Source organism: Panthera tigris, chromosome C1 (assembly GCF_018350195.1).
Source record: "Panthera tigris isolate Pti1 chromosome C1, P.tigris_Pti1_mat1.1, whole genome shotgun sequence".
NCBI lineage: Eukaryota > Metazoa > Chordata > Mammalia > Carnivora > Felidae > Panthera > Panthera tigris.
In genome coordinates, this window is record NC_056667.1 from 51064839 (window position 1) to 51082037 (window position 17199).

General features: G+C 36.6%; 1 protein-coding gene across 2 annotated transcripts in view; it reads left to right on the forward strand.

Moving 5' to 3' along the window:
• Positions 1-17199, forward strand: part of ATG4C (autophagy related 4C cysteine peptidase) — a 95859-nt gene that overhangs the window by 11599 nt on the left and 67061 nt on the right. The window contains exons 2-3 of one of the 2 annotated variants that reach the window (XM_007089858.3): positions 13020-13076; positions 13624-13762. In XM_007089858.3, the coding sequence (XP_007089920.1) occupies positions 13687-13762 (76 nt within the window). In that variant the 5' untranslated portion in view covers positions 13020-13076; positions 13624-13686. The remainder of the gene's footprint in view (positions 1-13019; positions 13077-13623; positions 13763-17199) is intronic. The other variant, XM_042997438.1, reaches the window with a different exon arrangement.

The window sequence follows — 17199 nt, forward strand, 5'->3', positions numbered from 1 at the left end:
TGTCTTTAAGAACAGGAAAAATAAAATTGTTTATCTTAAAAAGGAAAAAGCACTCTGTCAGCATTTTATCTTTCTTACAGTCTGCTTAGGAATTTTGTAATAGAATGTCTTTCTTCTCTGTAGACTTCTTAGTCAAGCAATTTCAGGCACATTTGTAATGTTCTGTATTCAATTTTTAATGGGAGCATTTTTTGAATATTTTGTTAATTTAAAATGGGTTCAATATAAACAGTTTGAATAATAAAGTACAAAAAATTAAGAAAATATGACATTTCATGTCTTAGAGAGTTCTACATTTAGTGTGGACTTCTAGACATTGTTTTTCCATATTTTGTGGTGTGTGCAATTCTATATACATATATAATACGCATATAGATGTGTAAATTGTATTTATACTATTCTCTCTTCCTTTACCTTACTCTATATAAATTTAGTAAACTTTTTTTTTTTTTTTAATTTTTTTTTTTAACGTTTTATTTATTTTTGAGACAGAGAGAGACAGAGCATGAACAGGGGAGGGTCAGCGAGAGGGAGACACAGAATCTGAAACAGGCTCCAGGCTCTGAGCTGTCAGCACAGAGCCCGACGCGGGGCTCGAACCCACGGACCGCGAGATCATGACCTGAGCCGAAGTCGGCCGCCCAACCGACTGAGCCACCCAGGCGCCCCTAAATTTAGTAAACTTTAACTTTTTAGGTTCATAGCAAAATTGAGCAGAGTTCTTACATTACCTCCTGTCCCACAAAACACAGAACCACAACCCCCCCACCCCCAACCAACATCCTGCACGAGAGTGGTACATTTATTACAGTCAAACCTACAGTCACATATCATTATCACTCCAGGTCCATAGTTTATATATTAGGGTTCACTTTTAGTGTACATTGTGTGGGTTTGGATAAATGTATAATAACATGTATCTACAACTGTAGTATTCTAGAGAATAGTTTCTAAAAATCTAAAAACAGTTGCCTAAAAATCCTCTGTGTTCTGCCTATTCATCTTTACGCCTACAGCCCCAATCCCTCACAAACACATATATTTTTACTGCTTCTGTAGTTTTTAAAACATTTTTAAAAAATAATTATTTTGAGAGTGTGTAAGAGAGAGGGCATGAGAGTGAGGGAAGGGCAGAGAGAGAGAGACAGAGAGAGAGAGAGAGAGAGAGAGAGAGAGAGAGAGAGAATCCCAAGCAGGCTCCACACTCAGCATGGAGCCCAGTGTGGTGGGACTCCATCTCATGATCTGGGAGATCAAGACCTGAGCCAATATCAAGAGTTAGATGCTAAACCAACTGAGCCACCCAGGTGCCCCTACTGTTTCTGTAGTTCTGCTTTTTCCGGAATGTACAGTTTGACATACAGTGGCCTCTTAAGATTGGCTTCTTTCACTTAGTAATATACATTTAGTTTTCTTTCATATCTTTTTATGGCTTGATAGCTCATTTAGGTGCCTGGGTAACATTCTTTTGTCTGAATGTATTATAGTTTATCTGTTCACATACTGAAGGACATCTTGGTTGCTTCCAAGTTCCAATAAAACTGCTATAAACATCTGTGTGCAGGTTTTTGTGTGGATTGTTTTCATTTCATTTTGGGTAAATACCAAAGAGCACCATTGCTAAATCATATGCTAAGAGTATGTTTAGTTTTGTAAGAAGCTGCCAAACTGTCTTCCAAAGTAGCTGTAACATTTTGCATACCCATCAGCAATGAATGAGAGTACATATTGCTTGACATCCTTGCCAGCATTTGGTGTTATCAGTGTTTTGGATTTTGGCCATTTTAATAGGTATGTAGTGGTATCTCATTGTTTTAATTTGATTTCCTGGATAGCGTATGTGGAGAATATATTCATATGCTTATTTTCCATCTTTGGTGAGGTGAATCTGTTTAGGTCTTTGGACCATTTTAAAATTAGGTTGTTCATTTTCTTATTGAGTTTTAAACATCTTTGTATATTTTAAATAGCACACCTTTATCAGATGTGTGTTTTCCAAATATTTTCTCCCAGTCTGTGGCTTGTCTTTTCATTCTCTTGACATTGTCTTTCATAGAGAAGTTTTAAATAAAAAAAATTAATATTTATTTTTGAGAGAGAGACAGAGAGAGACAGAGAGAGACAGAGAGAGAGAGGGAGACACAGAATCCAAAGCAGGCTCCAAGCTCTGAGCTGTCAGGACACAGCCTGATGTGGGGCTTGAACTCACAAACCACAAGGTCATGACCTGAGTGGAAGTCAGATGCTTAACTGACTGACCCACCCAGGTGCCCTGAGAAGTTTTTAATTTTAATGAAGTCCAGTTTACCAGTTATTTTTTTTAAGGGTTTGTGCCTTTGGTGCTATGTCTAAAAAGTCATTGCCATACTGAAGGTCATTTAGGTATTCTTCCATGTCATCTTCTAGGATTTTTATAGTTTTGTGTTTCACATTTAGGTCTACAGTCCATTTTGAGTTAATTTTTGTAGAAGGTGTATGGTCTTGTCCAGCTCCTTTTTTTTTTTTTTTTTTTTTTTTGCATGTGTATGTCCAGTTGTTCCAGCACCATTTATTGAAAAGACTGTCTTTGCTCCATTGTATTGCCTTTACTCCTTTGTCAAAGACCAGTTGACTGTATTTATGTTGGTCTATTTGTGGGCTCTCTATTCTGTTCCATTGATCTATTTGTCTATTCTTTTGCCAGTACCAATAATGTCTTTGTCCGATTTTGGTATTAGGGTAATGCTGACCTCATAGAATGAATTAGGAAGTATTTTCTCTGCTTCTACTGGGAGAGAGTGTAGAGAATTGGTACAAATATTTGGTAGAATTCAACAGTGAAACCATCTGAGCCTGATTTTTTTTTTTTTGGAAGGTTATTAATTGTTGATTCATATTTTTCTAATGGATATAGACCTATGTAAATTGTCTACTTGTGTGAATTTTGGCAAACTGTCTTTAAAGGAATTGCTTCATTTCATCTAGGTTATCATATTTGTGAGCATAGAACTGTTCATAATATTCCTTTATTGTCCTTTTAATGGCCATGGGATCTGTGGTGATGTCCCCTGTTTCATTTCTGATGTTAGTAATTTGTGTGTTTTCTCTCTCTCTCTCTCTCTCTCTCTCTCTCTCTCTCTGTTTTTTTTTCTTAGTTAGCCTGGCTGTAGGCTTGTAGATTTTATTGATCTTTTCAAAGAATCAGCTTTGGTTTTGTTGCTTTTCTCTACTGATTTCTTTCTTTCTGCCTTAATTTTTATTTCTTTTTTTTTCTGCTTACTTTAGACTTAATATGCTCTTCTTTTTCTGATTTCCTAAGGTGGAGGCTTAGGTTATTGATTTTAGATCTTTCTTCTTTTCTAATATAGGCATTCCCAATGCTATTAATTTCCTGTAAATTTTAAGGGAATTTTGCGGCATATCACAAATTTTAAGTTGTATTCTCATTTTCATTTAGTTAAAAACATTTCTTAATTTCTCTTGATGTTTCTTATTTGGCCTTGTGTTATTTAGAAGTGTTTTGTTTAATCTCCAAGTATTTGGAGATTTTGCAGCCAACTTTCTGTTACTGATTTCTAGTTTAACTCCATTGTGGTGAGAACAAATGTATGGTTTCTATTCTTTTAAATTTGTTAAGAGGTGTTTTATGGCCCAGAATCTGGTCATTCTTGGTGAATATTCCATGTGAACTTAAGAATAATGTGTAATCTATTTTTGTTGGGTGAAGTAGTCTGTCAATTATGTCCAGTTGATTAATGGTCTATTTACTTACTTGTTTTTAAAATGTTTATATATTTTTGAGAGAGAGAGAGAGAAAGAGAGCAAGCGGAGGTGAGGCAGAGAGAGGGGGGAACAGAGGATCCAAAGTGGGCTCCATGCTGACAGCATAGAGCCCGATGTGGGGCTCAAACTTGTGAACCTCTCAAACTTGTGAGATCATGACCTGAGCCAAAGTCTGAGGCTTAACTGACTGAGCCACTCAGGTGCCACTCATGGTGCTATTTAATTCAACACTGTCTTTACTGATTTTCTGCCTGCTGGACCTGTATTTCTGTTAGAGGGATGTTAAAGTCTGTAACCATAATAGAGGATTCATCTGTTTCTTCTTACAATTTTATCAGTTTTGCCTCACATATTTTGATGCTCCCTGAATATCTTTTTATCATAATAAATATAGATCTATATCATAATATGCATATACCATAATTTAGTCATCAGCAGATATTTGTGTCTATTAGCACACCAGTGTGCTAGCTATAAGGATATAGTAGTGAAAAAGACACATTCTCTGCCCTCATGGACTTTATTATTTGAGAAAGAATTATGTAAAATGCTTGTTTCTTCAGACTCACCAATTTAATCTCTTATGATGATGAAAAAAATACGAAATTCCTTTAATGTGCATTACTTAGATTTAGTAAGTTTGAAAATATTTTTCTGTGTTTATTGGCCTTTTTCTTTGGAATGCCTGGATTTTGGGGGGGGTGTGTTTTTTCCCCTTATTGATTTATAGGAGCTCTTTGTATATTAGAAACATACATAGAACATTTTTCTATGTAATAGGTATTGAAGTTTTTCCTAATTGATGAATTGTAATTTAACCTAGTTAAAGTTCTTTTTCTTCTTCCTATATTGAAATTTTCATTTTTATGTGATTACAGTTTCCTTTCTGATTCCTAGTTTTGTATACCAGGCTTAGAAAGTCTGTTTCTTCAAGATTGTTTAAAAAATTTTAATTAACACTTCTCTGGCGTATGAGCACATGTGCCAAGTGTGTGCATTTGTGTTCAATTCTTTAACTTGTCTAGAATTCATAATCTGTGAGGTAGCTTTATTAAACCAGCTAGCTTATTACTCTAGCACTGTTTAGCAAATTAGCCATTTTTTTCAATGATGTGAAATATTTCCTATGTTAGGTACTAAATTCTTATATATGCTTGGATTTATTTCTTTTCTCCCTATTATGTTTTATTCAGTGTCATCCTTTGCTAATAATAATAAATTCAAGTTTTACTAAACTTTAATTACTCTAGTTTTTTTAAATGTTTGTTTATTTTTGAGAGAGAGAGAGAGAGATCGTGCACAAGCGGGGGAGGGACAGAGAAAGAGAGGGAGACACAGACTCCGAAGCAGGCTCCAAGCTCTGAGCTGTCAACACAGAGCCTGATGTGGGACTCGAACACACAAACTGTGAGATTATGCTTGAGCTGAAGTCAGATGCTTAACTGAATGAGCCACCCAGGTGCCCAAATTACTTTAGTTTTGTAATGTGTTTTAATAGTCAGTAAGGCAAATCCTCTCCTTATTTGGAATTTTTGGTTATTCCCTTTTTTAAAAATTTTAAAATCTTTTTATTTAGAAGTAACTTTAAACTTAGAGAAAATATGCAAGAATAATAATAGTACATAAAACACAACTAAAATCCTTTACCCAGATTAATCTTTTATATATATATACACACACATACATATATATACATACATACATACATATGAAATTATTTTTCAGAACCATTTGAGAATAAGTTGTATTCATTGTGACCATTTATGTCTAAATATTTTATTGTAGACTTCATAACAATATTACTGTCATCTAGTTAGATCTGTCAATCTAATACCTTTTATAATTTTATTCCTTTTCTCAGAAGCAGGTATTACATTTAGCTTTTGTGTTTCTTTCATCTCCTTTGATGTGGAAAGATTCCAAGCCTTTCTTTGTCTCACACGACACTGACATTTTTGAAGAATATAATTCTCCCTCCCCTTTTGAAATACATGGTTCCTCATCTGGGGTTAGAGTGATGTTTCCCCATGCTAGATTCAGATTTTGCATTCTAGGCTGTACTTCTGTATTTGGTGTACTCTTCTCAGGACTCCCCTCTGAAGGCAAAGAAAAGCCATCTGTTCCACGTTGGCAAAGCAATTGTTTAATAGACATTTTTACTGAAGTATAATATACATACAGAAAAGTGCACAGGGGTGCCTGGGTGGTTTAGTCGGTTAAGCATCCAACTCTTGATTTTGGCTCAGGTCATGATCTCATGGTTGTGAGTTTGAGCCCATGTCAGGCTCTGTGCTGTCAGTGTGGAGCTTGCTTGGGATTCTCTCTCTGCCTCTCTGCCCTTCCCTTGCTCACGCTCTCCCTCTCTTTCTCTCTCTCTCTCAAAGTAAATAAACTTTTAAGAAAGTTAGAAAAATACACAAATAATAAATAATAATAAATGGATAGCTCTGTTATCACAAAGTGATCATACCTGTAATTTCACCATAAAGATTTTAATAGAGCATTAGCACCCCAAAGCTTACCCTTGTGTCTCCTCTTGGTCACTCCTTCCTCTTTCCCCTTTTCTGAAGGTAATCTCGAATCTGACTTCTAATATCATAGATTAGTTATGCCTATTTTTGAACTTTTAGAAAGGGATTCATATATGTGTGTGTGTGTGTGTGTGTGTGTGTGTGTGTGTGTGTGTGTTGTTTGGCTTCTTTAGCTCAGTATTATGTTTGCAAGATTTATTCACATTGTTGATATAGTTGTAGCTCATTCTTTCTCAATGCTATATAACATTCCATGTAAAAAATGTACCTTTGGGGCGTGGCTCAGTTGGTTAAGTGTCAGTTTAGGTCATGATCTCATGGTTCATAAGTTCAAGCCCTGCATTGGGGCTCTTTGCTGTCAGCACAGAGCCTGCTTTGGATCCTATGTCTCCCTCTCTCTCTGTCCCTCCCCTGCTCATGCGACTCTGTCTTCTGAGAGTATTTTTGAGAGTATTTTTTACATACTGAAAAAAATATATACCACAATACATCCATTTCACAGTTGATGGACGTTTGAGTTGTAGTTTGGAGCTATTAAGAATAGTACTGCTATTAACTAACTAGAATTTAAATAGAAATTTGAAAAAAAAAGAATACTGTTATGAACAGGTTTACACATACGCTTTATTGAATACATGTATGCATTTCTGTTTGGTATATTCCTAGAAGTGCAGTTTCTGGGTCAGAGGCTATGAGTATGTTCAGCTTTAATAGATATTGCCAAACATTTTTGCAAAGTGGTTTCATTAATTTTTAACCACACCAGTAGTGTATGAGTTCCTTATACATCTCTCTTAACACTTGTAGTTTACTGACTTTTTAAGATTTAGCCAATCTGGTGTGTTTGTAACACAATCTCATTCTGTTTTCAATACATGTTTTCCTTTTTAAAGACCTTTCTTAGGCATATTGACCATTTGGTCATCCACTTATAAAATCATAAGTGTCATCCATTTATAAATAGAAAGTTCCTGTTCAAGTCTTTTGTGTATTATTCTACTCATTTTGTTATTGACTTACAGGAGGTCTTTGAATATTCCATTTTTACTAATTGAAATATTGACATATATAGTTTCAGGTTGTACAACATTGATTTAATACTTTGGAAAATAATCACCACCATAAGGCTAGTTGTCTGTCACCATACAAAGTTACAAATTTGTTTTTCTTATGATGAGAACTTTTAAGATTTACTCTTAGCAACTTTCAAGTATACAATACCAAATTATTGACTATAGCCACGAATGCTGTTCATTATATCCCCATTGGATATTTATTTTGTAACTGGAAGTTTGTAACTCTTAATCCCCCTCACTCATTTTGCTTACACCCACACCTCCTACTCTTTGGCAACTACTGTTTTCTCTATGAGTTTTGTTTTGTTTGTTTGTTTAGATTCCACATGTAAGTGCAATCATACTGATTGCGTCTTTCTCTAACTTATTTCACTTTGCAAAATACCCACAAGGTCCATCAATGTTGTTGCAAATGGCAAGATTTTCCTTTTTTATGGTTGAATAGTATTCCAGTGTGTGTGTGTGTGTGTGTGTGTGTGTGTGTGTGTGTGTGTGACTTCTTTATCCATTCATCCATTGATGGACACTTACGTTGCTTTTGTATCTTGGCTATTCTAAATAATTCTGCAGCGAGCATACAGGTGTATATATCTTCAGTTAGTATTTTAGTTTTCCTTGGATACTCAGAAATGGAATTGTTGAATCATATGGTATTTCTTTTTTTTAATGTTTTGGTGAACCCGTATACTGTTTTCCAAAGTGGCTGAACCAGTTTACATTCCCACCAGCAATGCACAAGGGTCCCTTTTCTCCATGTACTCACCAACACTTGCTATTTCTTGTCTTTTTGATAATAGCCATTTTGACAGGAATGAGGTGATATCTCATTGTGGTTTTGATTTGCATTTTTTTGATGATGAGTGATGTTCATGTGCTTGTTAGCCATCTGTGTGTCTTCTTTGGAAAAATGTCCATTCCGATCCTTTACACGTTTTTAATCCAATTGTTTGATATTTTGTTATTAAGTTGTATGAGTTTTTAATATATTTTTGATATATACCCTTTATTGGATATATGATTTGCAAATATTTTCTCCCATTCAGTAGGTTGTCTTTTTTTTTTTTTTTTTAACGTTTATTTATTTTTGAGACAGAGAGAGACAGAGCATGAACGGGGGAGGGTCACAGAGAGAGGGAGACACAGAATCCGAAACAGGCTCCAGGCTCTGAGCTGTCAGCACAGAGCCCGACGCGGGGCTCGAACCCATGGACCGTGAGATCATGACCTGAGCCGAAGTCGGACGCTTAACTGACCGAGCCACCCAGGAGCCCCTAGGTTGTCTTTTTAAAAACAATTTTTTTAATGTCTATTTATTTTTAAGACAGACAGGGACAGAGTATCATCGGGGAAGGGCAGAGAGAGAGGGAGACACAGAACCCGAACCAGGCTCCAGGCTCTGAGTTGTCAGCACAGAGCACAACGTGGGGCTTAAACCTGCAAACCATGAGATATCATGACCTGAGCCAAAGTCGGATGCTTAACTGACTGAGCCACCCAGGCGCCCCCATTCAGTAGGTTGTCTTAACATTTTGGTTGATGGTTTCCTTCACTGTACAAAAGCTTTATAGTTTGATGTAGTCCCAGTTGTTTGTTTTTGTTTTTGTTTTCTTTGCCTTTGGAGTCAGATCTGGTTATTCCCTTTTTATAGCATTTTGATTTATACTACTTTCCAATATGGTTCAAGGGATCATCTTCCAAAATCTTCTCTGCTCTAAAGTTAGTATTCTTAGAAACATCCATTTAATTTTTTTTATGGATATAAAGTGGGTTTCTGTCTTTATAGAAGATTGGAATTCAATTTTAGTTACATGAAAGTAACTACCATTGACTCTTGAACAACACAGGTTTGAAAGGCATAGGTCCACTTATACATGTATTTTTCTTTTTTTTTTTGGTAAATACAGTACAGTATTATAAATTTATTTTCTCTTTGATTTTTTATTAGCATTTTTTTCTAGCTTTATGTAAGAATATAGTATATAGTACATGTGACATACAAAGTGTGTATTAATTCAACTGTTTATGTTATTGGTAAGGCTTTTGGTTGACAGTAGGCTATTAGTAGTTACATTTTGGGGGAGTAAAAAATTATACATGGATTTCTACTAAACAGGGGTCAGCACCCAGCCCCTGCATTGTATATTGTTCAAGGGTCATCTGTATACCAAATTATTAAACCAGCAACAGCTTAACGAGTTTGACCTTATAATAATAACTTAATTATTCTCATCTACCCTCTGTATGGTGACAATAAAAGTATTCTTATAGGATAAGTCAAGGATATGTTCCAAAAATGTTTCAAATGTTTCACATTTGGGGGTACAGTTATTCTGAGTGAATAATCTATAGTAGCAGGAATTTTGAGGAAAAATAATAAAAGAACAACTTCACAATTTATTCTGCTCTAAGTTCCTTTAGGTTTGAAAATTTCTCATTAATTTCTGAATCTGTCACAGCATCTTACCTTGGCTATTTATTTATTACTAATTTATTTAGGAGTGATTATCTAAGATACAGACTTACCTCATACAAAATGTCTCACTTTGTCTTCATGTTCCCCCCACCCACTTTAAGGCATTAATTTTACATTCTTGCCAAAGACTATCCAGGGTATCCCTGGTAACCAGTGTTGTGAACTATTTGAACCAAAGTCTTCCCCATGGTCTACTTTCTTTCTGACTTAGAAAGAAAATACATGTATGTACGTTATCTTATTTTAAACATTTGAATTTAGAAGATTCATGGTTGGTGGCTTTTTAACAATAAAAATTTTAAATTCTAAAAATTACATGTGTTCTTTGTATAAGATTTGAAAAGGTGGACAATAGTGGCATAAAAATAACCACATAGAGGAGTGCTTGGGTGGCTCAGTTGGTTAAGTGTCTCTTTTATTTTTGTTTTTTGTTTTTTTTTGAGAGAGAGGGAGGGAGAGAGTGCAAGGGAGTGAGAGGCAGAGAGAGAAAGAATCCCACAAGGGACAGAGAGAGAGAGACGGGGGGAGGGAGAGAGAGATAGGGGCACCTGGGTGGCTCAGTCAGTTAAGCGTCCAGCTTTGGCTCAGGTCATGATCTCACAGCTAATGAGTTTGAGCTCTGCATCGGGCTCTGTGCTGACAGCTCAGAGACTGGAGCCTGCTTCAGATTCTGTGTCTCCCTCTCTCTCTGCCCCACTCCCACTCACGCTGTGTCTCTTTCTCCTTCAAAAATAAACAAACATTAAAAAAATTAAAAAAAAGAGGGAGAGTGAGAAGCAGGGCTCATCTGAATAGGGACTGTTTTTACCCAAAGCAGGGCTTGTGTTCACCTGAAGTGGGGCATGAGCTCACCCTAAGTGGGACTCGAACTCATGAACCTTGAGATCATGACTTGAGCCAAAGTCAGATGCTTAATGACTGAACCACCCAGGCACCCTAAGTGTCTGACCCTTCATTTTGGCTCAGGTCATGGTCTCACGGTTTGGAGCCTTCTCTCTCTGCCCCTCCTCCACTCTAAATAAATAAATAAATAACCATCCACACACAATTTTACATCCAGAGAAACTTGTCCATTTTTTTAATTAATTTATTTATTTTTAATTTTTTTTAACGTTTATTTATTTTTGAGACAGAGAGAGACAGAGCATGAACGGGGGAGGGTCAGAGAGAGGGAACACAGAATCTGAAACAGGCTCCAGGCTCTGAGCTGTCAGCACAGAGCCCGACGCGGGGCTCGAACTCACGGACCGCGAGATCGTGACCTGAGCCGGTTGGACGCTTAACCGACTGAGCCACCCAGGCGCCCCAAAACTTGTCAATTTTTGATGTGCTTCTTTCTAACTCTTCCCCTGTCCCTTCCCCAGCCAGTACCGTATGATGCATAAAGTTTTAGATTCTGCAGTGTTTCTCCATTTTCACAAACTTTCTGAAGACATTTTTAATGGATATGAATTCCATCATGTGGATGCACATTTTATAAACCTTTCTTCTTGCTTTTCCAAGTTTTGTTAAATTATGCAATTTTCTGAAGGAAAATTTTTCTTTCCTTTTCTATATTCTAGTTGTTAGTGAAAAAAATGTTCAATTGACAGAGGTTTACAGCTTGTAGAAGTGCTACTACTGGTATACCTATATTTATTAATTTATCAGTACACTGATTCATTTAATAAACATTTTGAGAACCAGTCACATGCCAGGCAGAGCTTATGGATACTCAGAAAGTTGACCATCTAGTGGAGGAGGTAAGAAGTAATAACAATTCAGTATGATGAGTCCTGTGATAGAGGAAGACATAGGATCCTGTAGGAGCTAAGAGCAGGGACCCGTCTAATTTGAGATACGGAAGTGGGGAGAAATCTTACAAGTCTTATAAGAGGAGGTGAAACTTAAGCTGGGTCTTAGGGACTCAAGATAATAAGGTAGTCAAAAAGTGAGAGTGAGCAGGAAGACATTCTAGGTGAAGGGAACAGCACATGAAAGGTGTGAAGTATCAGCATGTCCAATAGAAAGCTTTCATATTAATATTAAAAATGGCTTCAGTATATGGTACATGTGAAGGAATGGCAAGAGAGGAAGCTAAGAAAGAGGGCAGACATAATTTCTTGAAGGGCCTTAAATATCATTCTCAAGGCTGAGAGTGTAAACATAATCATGGCAAAGTCCTTGAGGAACGTGTTTGTAGCTCTACTTTTCATTGATACATCAGCAATGCTCAAATTAATAGCTCTCACTCTCTAAGCTCCTGATCTATATATCCAGCTGCCTAGTTGGTCTCTCTAGAATATAGTTAGAATGTAAGCTCCATGAGAGGAAATATTTCACTGCTTTAGTCCTAAGCTGTATCTGCATTGCCTTGAACAGTGCCTGGCAATAATTTATTGAATAATTAAATAAATGTTTGATAGAGAATCATGTATCTCTCAGAGGCATCTCAAACTACATATAAATCAAATTTGTGATCTTCCTCCTCTAACCAGATCCTTTCTAATGTTCCCTATTTCAATGATTATCACCATTTATTTAGTTTCACAAGCCAGGAACATGGGTATATCTGTTGGCATATCTGTTTTTCTTGCCTTCTATATTCATTTAATTGCCAAGACATTGAAGTTTTGACATATTTCCTTATATGTCTGTTTCCCTCTCTCTTCACTGTTCCAGCCCAGGCTATTATCATCTCTTTCCTAGTCCTGTACAATCCTAGGAAACTCTAATCCTGTACTCTTGTCCCTTTTCAGTCTATTCTTCATGCTGGTCTTAGAATCAAGCCCATAGAATCAGATTCTGATATTCCTGTTTGAAACCAGTTTTTCTTTGGATGAAGAACAACATTCTTAACATGGTCTACAAGGCCCTGTGTGCTCTAGCCCATGTCAAACCTTTGGCTACATCTCAAGTGCTTTTTCTGGAATATCCATGTCTAGTCACATTGGCTTTTAAAAATTTTCCAATGGACCATGCTTTCTCCTGACTCCACTGTATAATGAGTAGCTTTTAGTACATGTTATAAAATGGAACATCTACTGTTAGAGAAATAAATGTATCAATACTTTTGAGGAAATATTTATTACCCTAAAAGAGCACTGTTCTGTGCAGCATTGTTTTCTTGAAAAGTAAACCTGTGAATTTTTGTAAATAAGCACAAGCATGTTAAAGTATAATTTGTTCCTTTTTCAGATTATATCACACATCTCACCTTTCCCTCAAGTCAGTTATAAAGCAAGTACTTACAAGGTACATTTATTCTTATTTTAAAGTAAGAAAACATTTTCCGTTGTAAATTTAAGCTATTGTTTTAAATGCTGCAGTATTGAGATAGGAAGGAAATGTAGGAAATGCCTTAAAAAACAAAACAAAACAATTCGGTTTTATATGAAAGTAGTGACTTAATCAGAATGGTGACTTAAAGCCTCCATTCTGAAGATAGCTGTCATTTCTTATAAGATTTAAAACCACCTTCTCTATAATAAATAAAACAAGTTGAATAGTCTCACAAGCACCAAAGCTGAGTTGTTTTACTAAGCTAATTTATTGTTCTTAATTGTGAGCACCTGGAGGAAATTATTGTTTGGTTTTGTATAATAATTTTTATTGTATATTTGATATTAAATGTTTCTGTAATTAAAATATTTATAGAATATATTGTATTCTGTTATGGAAAACAAGAAACTGGTTTGCTCATTCGTAGTTCAAGTTGTAAATCAGTTAAATAACTTTAGCAGGTATTGCACCATATGATATATATTCATTACTGATATTTCTTTAATTTTTTTTCTTTTAGTCAAAAGATTAAACTTTACAGAAGAATGCAATCAAGTGATGGCTTTTTCTTTAGAATTTGAATATGGAGGCTACAGGAACAGATGAAGTTGACAAGCTAAAAACTAAATTTATATCTGCTTGGAACAACATGAAATATAGTAAGTGTCATGATTTAAAAATTGTATAAATCCAAAGAAATATTTGAAGATGTATATCATCTGCCTTATAAAGTCATTGAAAATTGGTTGAGGTTCTCTTGAATGAAATATTTCTGTAAGGAATGTAAATAAGAATATATTCTGAAGAAAGAGCCAAATATCATCATAAACATTGCCTAGAAACTTAGGCATGCTGTGTGGTCCTTTTTCCTTTAAACATTCAGAAGCAAAAAGAATTTATTTAGGTGATGATAATACCTCAGGTTTTCCGACTCAGTTTTAGGCAACTGTATGTATAAACTAGGAAGCAAGCAAAATAGACCTTTGAACACACCAAGCAGATATGTTCACACACCATTACCTATGAATTTCTCTCAGACCCTTATGTTTAACCTTGGGTTTGCGAACAAAGCCATTAAGGATCATATAGTGATTTTAAAGCCCACCTTGGACTAGAAACAATTTGGAGAAGAAGAAGCTTTCAAAAATGGGGAAATACTCAGCAGAACCAGCTTCAACCAGGAAGAAGTTCAGATGCATAAAATACGAATGATAACATTTAAAAACTCCCTTTATAATGCAGATTCAGGTAGGGGAGCCAAGATGGCAGAACAGCATGGAAGTTTTTTGTGTATCTCGCCTCCATGAAATACAACCAGATCAACACTAAACCATCCTGCACACCTAGAAAACTGATCTGAGGATTAACACAATAATCTGCACAACCTGAACCACAGAATTCAGCGGGTACACAGCGCGGAGAGGTGAACTGGGGGAGAGAGAAGCCGCGGAGGGCAGGGAGCCACTTTTGCTTGGGGAGAGAGGATGGAGCCGGTGGGGGGGGGGAGCGGAAAAGCACCACTCCCCAAAAGCAGCTGGAAAGTGAAAATTGGAAACAGCTGCAGGGACTAAACTAAAAAGGGAGAAATGAGAAAGGAGAAAGGGGAGGGTTTAAATTCCATTAAGACTGTAAACGGGGAGCGCAGAGTCTGAAACTCCACAGCTCAATACCTGGTGGTGCTCTGGTGGGAAGGGCGAATCCCCAGGAGCAGAGTGGGGTCCAGAAGGTTCTCAGGCCGAAGTGGTTCCATTGCTAGAAGGACATTTGGTGGCGGGTGTGAGGCCACCTGGTCCCAGCAGACCCCAGAGAACAGCCACATTTGCTGGTGCTGGAACAAGGTCGTTAAGGGTGAAGCCTGGTGCCAGATGTATTGTGATTTTCCATAATCTCTGAAATGCTGCTGCTACACTATCTCACGAACTTTTTCTGGGGCGGGCTGGCACCTGGCTGCAGTCTCTGGGCATCGGCAGCAGCACCATCCCGTGAACATTCCTGGGCGCAGCTGGCACCCGACCATTGCTCGGTGAGACCCTCCGCAGAGGGGTGGAACAGGTTAAAGCTGCAGTCCCTCAGAATTAAGGGGCCAGGGAAAACAGCCGCATCTGAGACAAAATTCGGGAGAGAGGTACTACCTGGGGCTTGGCCATGGACTGTATAAAAGCGGGGAGTGGACAAAAGCTGAAGACAAAGGAGGGGTGTGTGATTGTTGATACGGGAGAACAGTTCCCATACTAGAGACTGGGTTGCTGCATGACGCCATTTTCACTGCTCCCATGCATGCACATACGCACCTGCGAACGCCACAACAATCCACCCCAGTAGGCTAGCAATGCCATCTAGTAGAGAACAGAGCTGTTACACTAAGCCCCGCCCAACTGGGCCAACCTCGCTCTTCAAGAACACAAGTCTCACTGCCTGCTTAGTTTATGGAAATAAACTTCTAGGGGAAAATGAAGTAATTTCAGTCGTATTTCAGTCTGTTAGCAGGTCCAACTATTCAATTTTCTTTTTTTAAACAATTTTTTTCTTCTCTTTTTCACTTCTTTTTCTTGAATACAGAAAGAAAAAAAATCTTTTATTTTCAATTTTTATTAAAAATATTTTTCTTTAAAATTTTTCCTATATTTTTTACTTTTGTGTAAATTTTTTCAAATTCTATTTTACTTCCATCATTTTATTTTAGTCTACTTCAGTGTATTCACTTTTTCAAATTTTCAAACGATTTTTTTTTTCTCTTTTTGGTTTCTTTTCTTTTTCTTGAATACAGAAAGAGAAAAATTCATTTTTATTTTTAATTTTTATTACAAATGTTTTTCTTTAATTTTTCTACTATATTCTTTACTTATGTGTAAATTTTTTCAAATTCTATTTTACTTCCATCATTTCATTTTACTCTACTTCAGTGTACCCAGTTTTTACAATTTTCAAACAATTTCCTTTTTTTTCTCCCCCCCCTTTTTTCTCTAATCTATGAAGCCACTTTCAACACCCAGACCAAAACACACCTAGGATCTAGCATCATTTATTTGATTTTTTTGGTGTCTTTTTAATTTTAATATTTTTTAATTTTAATTTTTTAATTTTAATTTTTTCTACCTCATTAATTCCTTTTCTCCCTTCAAAATGATGAAACGAAGGAATTCACCCCAAAAGAAAGAGCAGGAAGAAACGACAGCCAGGGACTTAACCAACACAGATACAAGCGAGATGTCTGAACCAGAATTTAGAATCACAATAATAAGAATACTAGCTGGAGTCGAAAATAGATTAGAATCCCTTTCTGCAGAGATAAAAGAAGTAAAAACTAGTCAGGATTAAATAAAAAATGCTATAACTTAGCTGCAATCACGAATGGATGCCACGGCAGCAAGGATGGATGAGGCAGAACAGAGAATCAGTGATAGAGAGGACAAACTTACGGAGAATAATGAAGCAGAAAAAAAGAGAGAGATTAAGGCAAAAGAGCATGATTTAAGAATTAGAGAAATCAGTGACTCATTAAAAAGGAACAACATCAGAATCATAGGGGTCAGAAGAGGAAGAGAGAGAAATAGGGGTAGAAGGGTTATGTGAGCAAATCATAGCGGAAAACTTTCTTAACCTGGGGAAAGACACAGACATCAAAATCCAGGAAGTGCAGAAGACTCCCATTAGATTCAACAAAAACCGACCATCAACAAGGCATATCATAGCCAAATTCACAAAATACTCAGGCAAGGAGAGAATCATGAAAGTAGCAAGGGGAAAAAAAGTCCTTAACTTACAAGGGAAGACAGATCAGGTTTGCAGCAGACCTATCCACAGAAACTTGGCAGGCCAGAAAGGAGTGGCAGGATATATTCAATGTGCTGAATCAGAAAAATATGCAGCCAAGAATTCTTTATCCAGCAAGGCTGTCATTCAAAATAGAAGGAGAGATTAAAAAGTTTCCCAGACAAACAAAAATTAAAGGAGTTTGTGACCACTAAACCAGCCCTGCAAGAAATTTTAAGGGGGACTCTCTGAGGGGAGAAAAGATGAAAATATAAATAAATACCAAAAGCAACAAAGATTAGAAAGGACCAGAGAACACCACCAGAAACTCCAACTCTACAAG